Source organism: Tetranychus urticae, chromosome 2 (assembly GCF_039701765.1).
Source record: "Tetranychus urticae isolate SD_2017Ah chromosome 2, NJAU_TeUrti_SD_1.0, whole genome shotgun sequence".
Lineage (NCBI taxonomy): Eukaryota > Metazoa > Arthropoda > Arachnida > Trombidiformes > Tetranychidae > Tetranychus > Tetranychus urticae.
This window is the reverse complement of record NC_142959.1, coordinates 24,905,731-24,924,704: the sequence shown is the minus strand read 5'-3', so window position 1 is coordinate 24,924,704 and position 18,974 is coordinate 24,905,731. Positions and strand designations below refer to the sequence as shown.

Sequence of the window (18,974 nt, the reverse complement as noted above, 5' to 3'; positions counted from 1 at the left end):
TCTGTAAATTTGTTAGGTTGAACAAGTTTAGGTAAATTATTAAGACAATTTGACACAAAACCTGGTTACGCTTTATTTATAAGAGTCCTTATTATGCATAAAAAACGGTTTTATGCATCATGAAAAGCATAAAAAAGATATTTATTTTTTAAATGCTCTAGAAATGCTCTTTTCATTTCACTAATTTACATGGATTAGGTGTAATTCAAAACAGAGTAATAAACTAATCTCTAGTAGATTATGGGAACACATCAGACGTAATCATGAATGAAGAAAATGAATAGAAAATTCGCATCAAGCAATAAAAGTGATTAAAGCAGAACAATCGAGTCAATTGTATTTTTGAACATGTAATGACTCATTACTAATGAGGCTTGGAAGATTTGATAAATTCTGATTAATTTCTCTGTAAATATCACCAAACTAATGCTCGGACAATTTGATCACACCATTCATTCAGAAATTACTCCTTAAGAAATATCTTGCATTAGAATATTGAAAAATTGATTGAAATGGAAAATTTTCAAGCCATTCTCCGAGTATTGCTTTATCACAAGAGGTTTTGTCGCTCCGAATTCCGTTTGGATGGATAATGTGATTGGACTAGGTTGAGGTTTCATTAGTTGTTTTAATTATTTGCCAAGTAAAGTCGAGTGCCAAAACTGTTGGTAGCTGAAATCGTCCATCTCTAATCGATTAAAGTAAAGACCAAATTTGATTACAAACAGTAAATATAATAATACCCAATCTTATTTTTGATTTACTTTATTCAATCAAAAACTTCCAAAGAGTACCACTTATTAATATTTCCATACTTTGATCCAACCTCCAAATGTCAAGCGAAAGTCTGTTTCAGAAAAGATTTCAAGTTGACTGATGCGATTTGGTTACCAGGAAAATCTCGAGTCTGTGAAATTTGGACGCCACTAAGATGCCTCAACCTGCAATTAAAATCAAATGAGACGCAAAAAACTTGTAAAATTCAGGACTTCAGGATAATATTGGTTCTGTCATTGTTGTAAATATTGCACTTTGAGACTCTGGCTGGTTCCATGGATAATCAAATAACTCAGAACAGTGGCACATATTCGCGTTGGCCTTATTGATACATTGTAAAGGTTAACTTGGTACTTTAACTATCCTAATACAATGGACAATTTCTTAACAATACCCTTCTTCCGATCTTCTAATCTCTCTTTAAGACTCCTGTTCATTAACTTTCGCGTTTTTTACCATTATAATGGATAATTATTGTCCCTGAATCCATAATACTAATCATGTCTAAGCTGTACATTGTGTTGAAGGCGGCGTCTTATAAGCTGCCTGCGTTAGTTGTAAAAACAATAAAGATTTGAAATCACCTTAAAAAACTACTAAAAACACCAGACTAAAATTGAACAGCAACAAAAGGCTGGTTAAATTAAAGAGTAACTCAATTCATCTTCTCAATATTTACCTCTTGCTAAAAAATTTCATGATTGATATAAAATGAGGCATAAAAGGTAAACAGTTTACATTTTATCAATTGAAATTGATCCAGCTGTTTTTGAAACTGATGCGCCTTGTTTATGAACACGTATTTGAAAAAAAATATCTAGTCATAACTATGACTTGAAACCGAAATGTTGTATTTCAAGGTTAACAATGTAATCCTTGGGAAGAGATAGAGATGAAGAGAGGGAAACTTTTGAAACCCTTCCAACTGCAAATTAATAATAAATTAATGTTGATTGAAGTGACTTGGTTGGTATATATTTGTACAAAGCTAGTTTCTTGACAAAAAGATGGTCAATGATAATATATAAAAAAACATGATGTAACTGATTTACAGAGTACTTTTTAAAGATCTGAAACATAATCTGGAATGAATGGGCTTCACTTTCAATACATCAAGATATGCAGGAGGAGGAAAAAAACAGAGGAAAGCTACAGAGTTTTTAATTGCCATTGGCAAACTATTTTGTCCATTTGTTGCAATCTGATGATTCCAAGTTGAAGCCCATTCTTGATTATGTTCAGGGATAAATCGATTTACAAGGAGAAAACGGAAAATTTAAACATTTGCGTTCACTTTACAATTGAATTTGAAGGAGTTGCTGTGATGAAAACACACAGTTAATTTCATACAAAATATCGCATATCTAATACAGCAAAAAGGAACCATCCATTTGACAGTGAATGAAATCCTTTTCATTGATTCATCATACATCATCAAATTTCATTAATTGTTACAATTGCTTTCATTACTCCAACTGACTTTAAACATGTGAATCTTTTTTGTGTTAAAACCAACGGGTAAAGAGGATATTCAGGACTTTCTGGTTTTCGGGAAAAAGTCCACCAGTGAGGAAGAAGAAAAAAAACAATTGGTACAGTTTTATTAATAAAATAAAAATGGTTTTCCAAACTTTTTAGCTTGACTGTATATATATTTATCTATATTTTTATATATATATGTTTGACATTATATATTATCATTATTATTATATTTTAGGAGAACATGATAACCGAATTAGACGAAGATGGATCTGGTTTGACGATTTGGTATGTTATAAGGTATTCAGGGTATGCTTGTTCTCCTCTATATACAACATATTCTGGATACGAGAGTCCACCTCCACTGGGTCTGCCCACAACGGAATGATGTCCCGGCGGGGCGTGGGCCATTTTAATGGCACTAAAGTGATAAAACGATTTACCCAGGGCAACACGACAAAGAAGTAATTGACGTTTACATGAGTAACATGATCGATCTTTATGGGCAGTACATCCGTTTCCACCCATAATACCATTAACATATTGATTACTTTTGGATGAATTTTCGGCAAAATAAATGCCAGCACCAAACATACCGCCAATGTAGGCATACCTTTCATCAAAACCTTTCTGAATAATGGCATTGATAAAAGGTGATCCATGGAATAGCATTCTTTCATTGGCATACATGTGATTCTCTTCACAAATTTCTTGTCGCCGGTGAAGGTAACGTTCCCACAATTTGCGATTACTTATACGTTCAATTTTAATTATATTATAACGAGTATAAATGCCTCCGGAGGCTCCACCATCTTTATGTTCCCGAATACTAGATTGCATTTCATCTTCAACCAGTTTATATTCTGAGTCTGTAGAGGAAAGATCAACCAAAATGGTTCCTGAAGAGGCTGGAATCATGTGTTGAGCTGAAAAATGGGTTGAAAGGAGGAACTTTTCAATTCCTTTTAAAAGACGATGACGATGTCCATAGGCATTGACCCCAATTTGTTTCAACTCTTCATGGCCCATCTCAGCCAAAATATCGGTGGTAATGTGTTCCTTTTCAAAAAGTTCAATCAGACACTCAAGTCCAAGGTTAGTCAAGAATCGACTTATACAAATCTGTGGCGTCGAGCCAGGCATAAAGTTAGATAGAGAAGGAACATTTTTCTTTAAATTGGTTCCACCATCAGCCTTGGGTCCCAGAGCAGAGGAAACATCACCATTGACATTGGCAGAATTACGCTGGGAAATAAGTAGGTTAAGGGCGGAAGGCACATTGTAATCCAACTGAGACGTGGAAACTGGAGTTGGTGAGGTTGATGAGGATGATGATGGGGATGAGGATGTTGGTGAGGTAGAGTGTAATCCATTTGATGAATCCATAATAATAATCGAAGTACCATTGACAACAGAACCATCAGAGATATTTTTGTTACAGACAGCTTTTCCATTGCCATTACAATTGATACTATTATTATTATTATTGTTGTTATTATTCGTAGCATTACTGTCGTCAATCAGACTATTATTATTGTTGTTATTATTAACAATACTGTTAAGGTTGCTAGCGCCATTTATACTTGTTAAAACAATATCACCAATTGCTCCAGAAACTTGTGAAATAACACCATTTGTCGGTGACGATGTTATAACTTTGGATACTGGATCGGTTTTTGCAGAAGTCACTGCCGTATTGGTTGCCATTGCATCCATAAGTAAACAACGAACGTCTTCTGCCGTCGCCAAATCAAGAGCTGTTTGAAGTTCGTGGTTTTTCAAATGTGGATCAGCTCCATGATTTAGCAGTAAGGCACACAATTGGGTTCGTCCTTTTTGGGCAGCCTCATGTAATGGTGTGAATCCCCATCGATCAGTTGCATTCACTTGAGAATTATGTTTCAATAACAATGCAGCAATATCTAAATGGCTATTAAATGAACATTAAAAATAGAAATTATTAAATTAGAAATTTGTTTTCCAACATTAACATTTTGTTTACAAAATTTATTGGCATTGCAATCAATTTGAAAAATATTGATAACTTCAATTTGCGCTCAAATTATTGATATGATTTTGGTGCTTTCCTTCAGCTTGAAACATTTCCTTTCAACTTTTTTGCCTCTTTTTTTTTACCTAAATTTCATCTTAACCGTCTTCTTGTTACACAAAGAAAGAGAAAGCTGAAGAATGGATAGGCAAGGAAAAGAGAGAAAGAGACAGAGAGAAAGATGATGATGATGATGATTATTATTATGATGATTATGATGATGATAATAGTTAAGGAGAACCTCGAGAGAGAAAGAAAGAGAAAAGCCCCGAAAACTTGAGCAACTACTGATGACCCCTGGAAAGAGCCAGAGCCTTAGGTGAGTGGTCCCAACCATTTTAAGAGTATCTTTTCTCTCTCTCTCTCTTTCTCTTTGGCTCTGTTTCTTCCTTTCTCTTTCTTTCTCTCTCTTTTTCCTCTCTTCCAAGACTTTCTATTGCTACCTTTCTGGTTAACTCTTATCTCCTCTTGCTTTCCCTCTTCCATCTCCTTCAATGTTTCTTACATTTTTTTTTACTTGCTTTTCTTATGTTAGCTTTTCGATGTCTTTTCTATCTTTCTTTATCCTCTCTTCAGACTAGGCTGGTCAATTTTAGGTTAAACGAACGCCTTGTTTTCCTCCATCTTAATTTTGCTTACAAAAAATATTAGAAGAGAAAAGAGGAAAAGCTAACTGAGGTGGAGTCAGATTCGATTCACAATACTTTTTTTTTGCTAAGTTGCTCATCTGAAGATGCATACTCAAAATGGGTAAATGATAATAGTAATACAAATTTTGGAGGGCATCAGGGTGAGAGTGAATAAAATGTAAATGCAAAGTTCAAATAATGAAAATAACAATAATCATAATGATAATAATAATAATAAAAGTTAATTTTTCTTGGAAACGTCAACATGAAGCAAAAAAGCCAGCCAAAGCAAGACAAAAATGGTTTTACTTTGATTTATGATTACATTAAGTGAAAAGAAGGCAAGAAAGATGAAAGAAGCACAATCAGGCAAAACTTGAGCTGATGAATTGAAAATTTTGAGAGATATAAAGTTGAAACAAATTGGAACCATCAAAAATTGCATTGACACTTGAATGAAAGAAAGCTTTTGTTTCAATGTGAAGCTTCCAAAAAACAAAGTAACAAGTTGAAATAAATTGAACATGCTGAGCGCGTGTTAATACGTGCAAGAAACATAAAGAAAGAGATGAAGAAGATTGGGAAGAAGAGAGAGAGAGAGAGAGAAGAAAAACCAGCGAAAAAGAAAGAAAAGCATAAGAAAGAGAGATAAAGAAAGAATAAGATGATAATGATGATAATAATAATGATGATGATGATGAAAAAGAAAGAAAGAATAAGCTGTAAACATTCCTTAGCAAGTTGAATGGATTCATTGAGCGAAGCATAAAGAGCCAAAGCTAAGTGAAGTTAAGCCAAACAAAAAACACGTTGGCCTAACCCAATGAGATGGATTGCATGATAGGCCATATCTGGACTCTTTTTTTTATAAAACAAGATGAAGAAGAAGATGAAGAAAGATGAAGGAATAAGAAGTAGGGATAAAGAAAGAGAAGATAAAGCTAAATCAAATATCAAGGGTCAAGGAGAAGAAGAAAAACAAGAATGAAATAGCTTTTGCGTAACTAAAGGTATTTAGGTGAAATGGAGGATAACACGAGAAATACATTTACAACTAGGACCATTGACACTCACATAAACATATGTGATGCACATTTCAACATTTTTCAAATTGTCAAGTGAATCAGAGAGATACAAATATCATATTTACATTCCAATTGGAAATACTTTTCAACCAGTTTCACTTTGAACTATAAACTTTGGACAATAGAGTTCATTTTGGGTTGAGACAACTTTTTTATTGACAATTTATCCATTGAAAAATTGGTTAACCTTTAAAAATTTACGCATTTTTTGTATCTTTTCATAATAATGAGATTATCATCAATATTTGTATGCTTCTTGGCTAGCTTTTTAAGGTTGAAAAGTTGAAAAGATTTGCAGCTTTGAAATGGTTTGAAAAATGTATGAACAAAAAAATGAAATCATAATAATAATGAAACATTTTTTTCCTGCATTTTTCATCAATCAATTTGATATGCTGATCAATTGTTTCTATCAGATTTTTACAATTCCTTGAGATTACAATATTAATTATATAAGAATAGTTGAGCTTATCTCATTAGCAAGGAAATCCAGTAATATAAAGAAGGGTTTATGAATGAATGAATGAATGAAAAAAAAATATTATTCATAATAAGGTATACATTTCATTTTGATGGGTTTGGAATGCATGAGAATTATCTCATGGTCATGGATAGGATGGGCTGAAAGGTATTTATAATAATAGTAATGATGGCGATAGTAATCATCATGTTAATAATAATGGTAACAATAATTTTACATGTATCATTGTGAGGAAAGGGCCAAAATTATATCACCAGAAACAACTACAAACTATTTCAAGTATTGTAATAACATTCAAGTATCGCTATTACAATTTTTTTCAGCTTAACGCACACTTTTCTGTGAATCTATCTTTTTTTGGTGGACTTGAGCAGATGATAATGACGATGATTATGTAGACATCATCTTTTCGCACGTTATTACATTTAGCACATAACATAAAAAGGGGTTACCAACTTGACGCTTGGTTACCCATTGATGTGAAAACTGGTTGTTATTTTTCCTACGGAAGCTAATATCAGAGTGTTGATTCAGTGACTGATTAAATGTTACAGCCAGTCTTTTTTTATACACTTAACTCACTCTCACAGTGAAGACCCAATTGAAAAGTTAATTCATTAGTTTGTGGAAAATGCAAACAATTAAATTAACACAGGGTCGAGGAACCCAAAAGGTAGACAGTTGAATGAGCATTTGTTGTTACTGGTGATACAAAATTAGGATGGGAGGAGGAGGAGGAGGAGGAGGATGGATGAAGATTGAATCAAGATAAGGTGGCATTGGTTGATGATGAAAATGCAATCAAAATAAAACATCAACCTTTTTCCTGTTTGCTTGAGTCTTTTTTTTCAAGTTGTCCGTAAATGACTGTTTTACCTTCAACTGGACACAAGAGGATGTTGATGAGGGTCAGTGAGGGAGTGAAACAAAGGCAAGACAGGAAATGCTTGCAGCCTACAATTAATTAACTGGCAAGTTAATTAAGAATACAGAATATGCGTAACTGCCTAATGATAGTAATCTTGAAACGATGATGATGATAAGCATAGTTGTCCATTTATCATTTTAAAGCTCTTTTTTTCCTCCATCTTTTTCATCCTCATCTCAAGGGCAATTAAGATGTTAACAGATGAGAGAGTGAATAAAGAGTTAGGTCAATATCTTCTTTTGGTGTTCAAATGGTTGAAGCATCAATTGAAAACGGAAGAGTTGAATTATCATTATTATCTGTTCAGTCAACACAATTTTTGTTCACAAGATTCGCAAAATAATTGGTTGATAACATTTTTTTGGATCCAATTTTTTACAGCAAAGTTGAAACATTATTTGCGTGCATCGCCATCATTATGTTAGTCTGGTTATTGTTATTAATAAATTTGTCAGTTTCAATGGTTAAAAGATGTATATTGTGAAAATCAACTCAAGTGAAACATTAAACAATTGTTTCATTTATACGTTTGGACGTTTTATTTAGACGCAAGTGTCCCGATTTTCATATCAACGATGAAGATAAAAAAATGTTTAAACTAGATCATTATGAAAAGGTTGATTGTTGAAAATTTTAATCAGCAAAATAATAATATTCATGGAGAAATTATTAATGATGAACCGTGATTGTTCACAAACAACGTGATTCAGTTTAAATTGAGTTCATCTTACAATCAAAATGTTGATTAGAGCATCAAATATGATGCTCAACAAGAGCATGATTAACCAAAATATCTGAATGACCAGTAAACAGACAAAAGTTTTGTTAATATCAATAAATCAAGTGAACAAAAGAGATTGTCCAATTGAAAGGGTGTTAACACTTGAGATAACGGATCATGATAGATAAAATGAATCGACTGAACAAGTAAAATAAACAAGCAAAGAAAAAAGGCATTATCATGATTTCATGGTTTACTGATGTTGCTAATTCAAAGTATCTCATCATTTGATTGACACCTTCATCCTTTTTTTTGTCAAAATAGTCAATTGTAAGCTGAAAAGTATACAAGAAATATTCATTGAGAAAATGTTCAATGTCACAACTCTTTCACCATTCATCTAATGAATTTGGCGTCTTCTCATTTATCAATGTTCAGTCATCATTTCTCTCCATCCTCTTCCTGTAAAACTGACATTTTCCGTCTGTCATGTGTCTACATAGATACCTTGATGCAAGTTTGAGTTGCCAAAAAAAAGTAAAATAAAATTAAAGCAAGTTTTGAAGCATCAAAAATAGACTTTAGGAGGAAGAAGACTTTGTAAACATTGTAATCATCATGATGATGCGTCCTTCAATGAGCAACACACGCTCCTGGAAGAGGCAATGACAATCATCATCACGTCAATGAACATGTGTGTATATGCACAACAATGATCAAGAAAGTCAACTCAAGAATCTACTGGCATGAAACCAATGAGTTTGTTTACTTTTTTCAACATAATTGTAGGTCGACCTTCAAATTCCTTGCCAGGTCGAATCTTCTCTCTCTCTCTCTCTCTCTCTTTATCATCCTCCTCCTCTTTCTTTCCTTTCTTTCACATCTTCTCCTCTTTCACATCTTAGTTGACTCTCTTTCTCTCTCTCCCCTTCGCTTGTGTTTCCCATGAGAAACTGAGATACAAAATGATGATCAATCTTCCCTGATCATTGGGTGTCCCTTTTTGAACGTAGCCAATCCATCAGAGATGAACGCAAAGGCAAGTTAACTATTAATCTGGGATAATCATTAAAAACACAGCATCTAAAGCATCTCATCTCAAAATCATCATCTGTTTCATTAAATACACACAAGTTTACCATTAAATGATATTTTTTTAAACAAAGCAAACTAACCTTTGTCTTCATCATATACAAAGTTGATCATTTTCAGAATGATAATGATATAAATATCGCTATTTGTTCACTTTATTTACATTTGAAATTTACATTCAATACAACCTTGATGGACTCTTAACTTTTATCAGAATGTCATCATCATTAACATTATCACCAACATATCATCATTATCAGTGAGAAATTGACTTTCGAGGTCAGGTAAACATACAAATGTTTAACTAATATTTAAACAACAAAAAAAACGAATGAGTAAAGTGAATGAAAAGTAAAAAACAAGATGAGAGTTTGTTATCCTGAGATCATCAGTAATCAGGATAAGAGATACTGGTTCCAACGAATAAGATGAAGAAACTGAAAGTTTTGGTCTCAGAGAGAGAGACATCAAAATCTAGAAACCCTGTTGCCTTTTGAAATCATTAACTTTGAATTAAATTCAATTGAGTTGGCAATTTGCGTTTCAAGAGAAGAGAAAAGAAAGAGTAAAGGTTTCAACGAGAGTTTCATGATAATAGGAAACACGCAAGTTACACACAACACAGCCTACAGGCAAACATTTGCAAATATTTTCAAAGAATGGCGAACATTTTGTCTCATCTTTCTCTTCATCATTTGGACTCACAGGGCAAATAAATAATGAGAAAAGTTAAGGTTGAAATTACCATCATCATCTTCATGGATATAATTTCGATACATTGAAAAAAAAGATGAAAGTGATTCAAATTTTTCTTTCCCTCTTCAGATCTTCATCGCGAGAACTTTTCTCAACTTCTCGGGGCTCTTCTCCTGGGATTCAGTCTTCTTTTTCCTCTCTTCACTTTCATAACACTTTTCAGTTCACCATTTCATTCATTCATTCATTTTTTTTCATCTCAAACTAATCCAACAACTTTTCATGGGCTTGACTAATAAACGTGATGAACCCACTTACCCAATGCTTAATTGTTTTCAGTCTCTTTATAACATTTTTTACCTTATTATTAGTTTACATTTTTTTCCCTGGCCAATCTATAACCGCACAATTGACCTGTCAATGGCCTGAGGCATTCATCATTTAATATCATTATTGTTATTAATGTTGTTAAATTATCATTTGAATCAACTGCTAAATCAACATAGAGGTTGAACAGTTGGTCAAGATGTTGACTTTGAAAGGCAACAAAAAATCGATCAAATGAACTCTGAAATTCTGGTTATTTTTGCATTATTGATGTAAAATAGGCAACATGAAGCAGGAATTGAAGTTTCAATAGACATTCATAGGTAAACACATTTACATGACAATCAACAATTAAATTTTCAATGAAACTTTTATGCTTTTAAATTATCGATTACATGGAAAATGATCTGCTAGTTTTAATGATAAATTTGAAATTTCAAAGTTCTTGGATTATCTATCGTTTTTATTGAATTCAATTTTTCATTAGTAATCATTGATTACAATTAAAGGCTAGGAAATTGATAAAATTTGTAATATGATAGTGATAGAGTTTCATCAATGAATTTTATCATTTTGTTTCCATTCTCAAGTTTTCAATACTATTAAATTAATATTGAATAAATGACTATAATCATTAAATAAATTTATGCTTTGATAAACAATTAACTGTTACAATATAGCATTTCTTGAGTAAACCATATCCTCGACTGATAAGTGGACATAATGAACAACAAAAACACTCAACTGTGAAAAGTGAAGCAATTGCAGTTAAAATCATGATTCTAAATGCATGATAATTTGAGTCAATTGATACGATCCGTGAATACAATGAGATAAGTTTGTACGAAAGCAAAAAATTGTAATAATGAATGAGATAGAAGCTGAATAAATAGATTGAATCTTAATTGTTGAGCGTTCAATTATACATGATAAAATACATGTAAATTGAAATAAACAATGTTATTAAGTATAATTGATGAGAGAGGAAGCAAAGACATTGAATTGAGGGCATTTTAACAATGATTCAGTTTGGTTAATCAATAAGTTAAATGAATGGATAACAATAAAATCGGACAATTAGCATAACACTCAGCAATTGAAATTAGAAGGAAAAGTAAAGTAAAAGAAGCAAAAGTATACCTTTAATGGTATAGCATCTAATCAATCTTTCAAATGATATAATCTCATTTTTTTTCATTCAATTATTAATAGAATCATGAAAATCATGGTAAAAGTTTTAAACTGAACATGAGCAAAAAAAGGAAAAGTTAACACTTTGAGTAAAAAAGTAATATGAAGATGGCGAAGGATGAAAATAAGATAATATTGGGTAAAATGATCTTGAAGAGGATAATGAGATAAAGTGAGTAAACAAATGGTTCACAATTAAAATTAACTATAAACTGTTATCTTGATTAACATTTTTCTTTCTTCAGCTGTTATCCGTTCAAGCTAAATAAACATGCAAAAATTAATCAGCTGAGTTTATTGTTGATATTGAATGTATTTAGGGTGAGGCAGATGATTAAAACAGTTGCTCTCACATCCTCTTCATCATTACCATCATCCTTTTTCATCTCGGTTAATTTTATCACCGACCGGTAATCATTAAAACGGTTGATTCAGTTGATAGACACTTTTTTTTATCTCCTCGGTAGATTAAAATGTTTACAATTGCGAGTCTCATGATCGTCAGAATCTATGAGCGCATTAAAAGTTACAGAATAATCATCAACATTTATCATGATTCAAAGATTAGTTTTGTAATAATAAGTGATAAAATAAAATGAATACTTTGATAGCAATTTGCTCATCAAGAGCAACTGGAGAAGAAAAAAGATTAATCTGAATGTAAATGTAACGTATTGTCTACACTCAACATGATAATTAATCTCTCAATAATTAACTGTTATCAATTTAAGAAGTCACCAAAGTTCATGGACAGTTATAATTAGCCAATGAAAGGGATGACAATTGAATGGCGAAGAAACATTTTCAGCTTCAATAAACATGGATTAATGAACAATTCAAGTTGAAATGTTGATCAGCAACTGAAAGATTGGCTGTAAATAAATAATCTGATTAAACTGTTGATTAAAATTATGCATTAACCATGAAACTTGAAACAAGAAAAAACCTTTTTCATACAATCATAGTTACAGTTTTGAATGAGATTATTGAAGCTGTAAAAAAAGGGTAAAGATGACAACTAACCTTTAACACACTTTGAGCATTTTATAATCATTCATTTGATGCCGTTAATTGTTATAATAATCATTTCATTGTGACCTTGATTCTTCATGTAATGGTGATCAAAGTAATACTTAACAAACACTTGATTAGTTATTGTGCAGTTTTAATAATAATCAGCAATCTGCTGGTTTCTGTTGATTTTGCTTCTGTTGCTGTAACAACATCAGTTAACTGTTTCCTCTTCGTATTTTGTTGTTGCTTGTTGCTTGTTGATTTCATGTTAAACTGTTCAACCTTATTAAGATAATATAATGGCTAAATAATATTATTAGAAGCAATGAAAAGTTTTCAAATTGTTCATCATTTTACTACTTTTGTTTCGAGTCTTGTAGAGGCCTTGAGCATATCAAGCAAAAAATATAATGGAAAGAGCAACAAAACTGAAAACATTTTGTTTCACCCTCAACACACAGATGAAATTAAATTCAATCTGATTAAATTAAAATCAATTAACACTATTAAATTGGTTAGTTGAACAATTGAAGAGAGGATTGAATTGGCAATCAAATGGTGAGTAATAATGAATATGAAGGGAAGCGATAAAAGTTGAACAATTAAAAATAGCTATTAATTGTGATAATGAATAGAGATGATTGCCGTTTCTCCGGAAATCAAATGAGTTCAAAAGTTAAATTTCATTTTTTAATTAAAACGCATTATTGACAAGCATTCCCAATTATTATCACCCTTTTCCGATAATCATCATGATTATGAATATAAGGAGAGACACAGACTGAATAAACTCTAAACAATTGAACCAATTGAAGATGACAGGTTGAAAAAAAAAATCAACTGACTTTAATTAGGTTGCCTATGAGAGTTGGTGTGAAAAAAAAGATGAGCCTCAACAAGAGGATTGACAAGGTTTTGACTAAATTGTTGTATTGATCAGTAACAATCATAAATTTCCAAGTATAATACTTGACAATGAACAATTACAAGTGACAATGAGAGCAAAAATTCAGTCCTTTTTACTGAAAAGAAATGAGTGAAGAAAACAAAAAGTACTTTACAGGCGTTTTCTGCGCGTTTCTTAAACAAAAGTTACTCCAGACTTGAGTTACAGATAAAATTGTTTTTCATGATTATCATGAAAAATAAAAGGATACAAATCTAGAGAACAACTTTTAATCTGAAAACTTCTTTTATAACTTTTCTTTTTTTATACATTCAACTTAGCCTGAAATATCATCTAAAAATGATCATTTTATCCCTTTAAGTTTCCTTTCTTTCCTTTTCTTCCTTTTCTTCCTCTCTTCTGGTTACTTTTACCAAGCCTGTTTTACAATGTCCAAGTCCTTAAATATTCACCCAAAAATAAATAGCTAGACCCGGGTGAAAACCTTTAAATCCCATTGCTATTGTGTTAATCAATTCATCCTCATTTTTCTTCCTCTTTCATCTTCATTCTCCTTCTTTTTCTCTCTCTCTTTTCATTCATCATTTATTTCATTCTTTCATTTCTCTTTGAGCTTCCTTCAACTGCTTATTACTTGTATTAAAGGAAGCAGCTTTTTTTGCAGCTAAATGCTTAATAATAGTAAAAAGCTGTTGCTGTTGCTGCTTCTGTTACAAATCAACAACAAAAGTTGGACCAAAGTGTTGAGACAAACCAGCATCTAAAAAGTTTTCAGAAAGTTCATTCTGACCTAACAGACTATTCAATGAAAATGAGATGCATGTCAAGATAATCATCAATCAGTAGAGAGTAGAAAAAACAAAATCAAAGTCAACTTAATCATGCAATTAAACAAATTAATAGGAATGGAAAAAAATTTGCAAACAATTTAACTGTCAGTAATTTCAAGTATTAATAGTCGAAATAGCCATCATCATAAACTCAGAACAATAATAACAATAATAATTAGAATAATAATGACAAATTGACCTTCATTGGCTGTTTTTTTGTGTCTTATTGCTTTAAAATAGACTGAGAAACTGTTTATTTGAATTGAAAGTAACAAAAATTCAATCAACTTGTGACCAACCCAAGTGATTGTTTTGAATTATTGAATAAGAAATGGAATCAACGGTGCGACTCGAAGTTTTTTTTATGTTAATTGTACTGTCATTTTAATCTATGATACTATTAACCTCGAAAATCGAGCGACCAAGTCGTCAAACGGTCAACACCAACATAATTTGGCTGAAAAAAACGCTGGAAAACATGAAAGCATACAAACACACCTTCAGTTATAATTGTATAATCCTTTTACTTACGATAAAGTCGTAATATAATCATAAAATAAACTGGAAAATTACTTTCACAAACAATTCCATAAAGGGTTTAGCCAAATATACAATAAACGCGACGAAGAGGAAGGGAGGAAGGAAGGCAAGAGAGTGAGAAGGAAAAAAAATATCATCATGTTGCATGAAATGTGGCTCAAGTTACGTAAATCACCAACACAATAAAAACAGTCGCTGTTAGTCGTATTTTGTTACCCATAAGAGGTGAACACAAAAGATGAAGGAATGCAAATTTGATTGTAAATTGAAAGTTATTACAATATGTAAATAAATTGCAAGATGAAAAGATATTGATTTGAAGTAGACCTTCTATAGATTTCAGAGCTAAATTCATAAGATTTACATAAAATCAGTGGCTTGACCGATTCAATTTTTAAACTCATTAGTTCTTTAATATGTTTCCTGTGACAGAAAAATTTCTTCTAATTTCATATAATACTTGATGCAGGTGAACAAAGTAGATGTTAGCTGTAATATGACCTCAAATAATGGATCAATAGGATTCAAAGCTAGACTAAAGGCTAAATGTCATTAGACTTTAGCTAAATAAGTCTCTTCATTTTACTCATTTCTTTCAGTCTACTCATTTCAAGCTCTCTTCATTTAAGATGATTTGCAACTGTTAAATGGGGTTGATGATGTTGAGGTCTAGCTTTGTTTTCTGGTCAAAAATGCTTCATATTTCAACCAAAAATACATTCATAATACCTCTTAAATAAGGTTATGATGTTATTGACTGCACAAGACTATTCAAAAGATATAATTTGACATTATTTGGATTACCATATGGTACAACTGGGTTAAATGTTGTTGACCAAAAACCTTTTGATTATTGAGGACAAATCCATAGATGTAATTACTCACAATGATTATTTGATTGCAAATTGAAGTAGTTCAATATTTTAATAAAGTGAAAGGTAAAAAGATATTGATTTGTAGGAATTAAGAAAGCATGAAATGATACATACCCATAAGATGCTGCATTGTGTAAAGGTATTAATCCACCTTTGTCGGGTGCATTGACATCAGCACCTTTATCTAAAAGGTATTCTGCTACTTCAATGTTATTGTAACCCGCTGCAAGGTGAAGCGGTGTTGAATTACGTCCCTGGGAATCACGACAGTTAATATTTTCTGGAGTAACCAGTTTCATGACACGGGAAAGGTTACCCTTTTTAGCTGCATCCAGTAAAGAGTAATCACCGGAGAGCAGGTCAATTATATTTTGATCACCATCTTTGACTAGGTCCGATGGCATATGACCATCACGATTTTTTTTCGATGGATCAGCTCCATGACGGAGCAATAATCTGACTATATCATATTTGCCTTTGGCTGCAGCTTCATGGAGTGGAGTAAATTTCCATAAATCGGTAACATCAATGTTAGCACTTTTCTTTACCAACAATTCGGCCACCTCATAATGACCATAGGAGCAGGCATTGTGAAGTGGAACCAGGCCGCCTTTATCCTTGGCATGAACATCGGCACCTCGTTTAAGCAACAGATCAACAATGTCTACCCTATTATAACCTGCGGCCAAGTGTAAAGGAGTTGACTGTCGTCCATCGGAATCACGGACATTAACAAGATGAGGAAATGAGTTGAGAATCGTTTTAACAGTATCACAGTCTCCAGCTTTCGCTGCCTCCAAAAGTTTAAATTCAGCATCGTCCGTGGATGTGGCTTTATGGTTGGCCAACAACTTTTGAATGTTTTCCTTGGCGACTTGATCTGCTGTGTACCCCTGTAGTGAGACTATCGAGGTATCAGCACCATAGGATAGTAAAATCTGGCAAGCTTGAAGGTTACCCTCTCGAGCACATCGATGGAGACAAGTTTGACCCAAACCATCCAGACTATTGACCTTGGCTCCAGCTTTTAATAAAATTTCCATAACATCGTAATGAGATTTATCCGCTGCTATATGTAAAGGTGAGAAATGATCTTTGTTTTTCTCGTTTAATAAAACTCCTTTGGCAATAAGAGCCTCTGTTATTTGTTTACGTTTAGTATGAGGTGAAATAGCGGCTAAATGAAGTGCAGTATCACCGGTCAATGGATGTTTAAAATTAATTGTTTCACTGGTTAGATATTTTTTCACTCTACTTATTTCACCTGAGCGAATGGCGTCAAATAAACAGTGTCCCTTGTATTCATTTATGATTCTTATTTGAAGTTCTTTATTCGGTGCTATATCAATGGCCGTTTTATCATGACAGTTGTTAAGGTAAGGATCAGCTCCATGGGCAAGTAGAAGAGAGCAAACTTCAACCCGCATTTTGGAGGCTGCTTCATGTAATGGAGTAAACTGCCATAAATCAGTGGCATTCACATTGGCTCCATGTTTAATGAGTAACTCGGCAACCTCAAAATGCCCATATGAACAAGCATTGTGAAGTGGCACTAAACCACCTTTATCCTTGGCATGGACATCTGCACCATACTGTAAAAGTATGTTCACTATTCTCATTCGATTGTAACCAGCAGCAAGGTGTAACGGTGTTGACCGTCTACCATCACTAGCATGACAATTCACATTTAAGGGTGTTAATAATGCCATTAATTTTTCTTCATTTCCATTTCGTGCTGCTTCAAGCAACTCTTCTTTACCATAAAGGCCCATTAAAACAGATTGGGCTGTTCTATCAGCTAAATCAAGAGGAGTTCGTCCATCAGCATTCATAATATTGTGATCTGCACGGGATTGAAGTAAAACTATACAAACATCAACTTTACCCTTGATGGCTGCTTCATGGAGAGGTGTAAAGTTCCAATTATCACGAGCATTAGGGTCAGCGCCATGTTTAAGTAACATTTGGACAACCTCGGCATGACCAAAGGAACAAGCATTGTGTAAGGGAACTAAACCGCCATCATCTTTAGCATGAACATTGGCACCGGTATTGAGAAGATAATTAACAATATCTTTGCGACCAAATCCGGCAGCATAGTGAAGTGCAGTTGACTTACGTCCATTATTATCTCGAATATTTACATTTGATTTGTTAACCAATTTTTTAACCTTTATTAAATCACCATTGCGACAAGCATGAAACAGTTCTTTGTGTGGATCAATAGTTATACCCGCGGAGGAAGGCATTGACAACACCGTTGGTCCCACTGTTATCATTTTTAAATTATATTAATTTGGTATCAATGGGTGAGAAGAAAACTCATAAATATAATAAACATTGATTGGGATTTAAAATAAACACAAAATTTCAGTAGCAATCATTAAATTGGTAAAGCACAAGCATTGACATAGAAAACACTGTCAGATGAAGTCATATCAGTAGTAATCATTGATTTGGTAAAACACAAGTATTGACATAGAAACACTGTCAGATGAAGTCGTATCAGTAGCGATCATTAAATTGGTAAAACACAACCATTGACATGGAACATTGTCAGATGAAGCCAAGATGATTCCAGATTAATTATGTGAGTATTTTTCAGCATCGAATGTTTCGGCTAAGCTAAGTGTAGGAGAAATTGTAGAGAATTGAACAATGGATGGAAATCCATAGCAGAGAGAACAAGAATAATGAGAAAGATTTAATAAAGAATATAATAATTTATATACTTCAAATGATATAACAAGATGAGAAAGAAAGGAAAGATAAGCCAGAGAAAGAAAGAGAAAGAGAGGATATAAAAGAAACTTACTCTACATTTGACAGAAAAAAAATGGTCACAGCGTCTTGTAAAAGTAAAAACACAAAGAAAGGTAACAAATTAACCCGTCAGATTAAATTCATCTCTGAAGTGGTGATATTTGATGAATTTAAGAAAATCAAACACAAATTGATGGATAAAACAGAATAGTAAACAAGTTGATGAAAATTGTCAATCTATTCATTACTTCAGTTAGTTTACTGAACATTGAAACCTTTGTACTTCACTCATCATCCCACATCCAACTCACTGAGGGGAGAGCCTCTGGGAGTGGCTTTTCAGCGCTGCCATCTCTTACTGTAGTTTCAAATTAAACAACAAATTACAGTTTTTTATCAAAACTGTTACTAAAAGATGATTAAAAAGATAATCAGAGTTGGAAATAGCAACAACTCCAAGTCTAATCAATTGATTAATAGGTTAATAATCGTATTTTCACAAGAAATTGCTTGTAATTAGCTGATTATAATCCAAGCATCAAAGTTTTGTCACAGATTTTGGATAATCAACGGATTCCAAATAAAATTG

At 32.7% G+C, this 18,974-nt stretch overlaps 1 protein-coding gene across 2 annotated transcripts; it reads right to left on the bottom strand.

Annotated features, from left to right (window-relative positions):
• Positions 1-1,730: 1,730 nt before the first annotated feature.
• Positions 1,731-18,640, bottom strand: Tnks (tankyrase). 2 transcript variants are annotated; one of them, XM_015927227.3, is made up of 3 exons: positions 18,438-18,640; positions 15,737-18,247; positions 1,731-4,186 (listed from the first exon to the last, which is right to left on the bottom strand). In XM_015927227.3, the coding sequence occupies exons 2-3, from the start codon at positions 17,899-17,901 to the stop codon at positions 2,491-2,493; spliced, it is 3,861 nt and encodes a 1,286-aa protein (XP_015782713.1). In that variant the 5' UTR covers positions 17,902-18,247; positions 18,438-18,640; the 3' UTR covers positions 1,731-2,490. The 2 variants fall into 2 exon arrangements, with proteins under 2 accessions (XP_015782713.1, XP_015782714.1); XM_015927228.3 differs by having other exon boundaries at positions 15,737-18,242.
• Between the last annotated feature and the right edge of the window lie 334 nt (positions 18,641-18,974).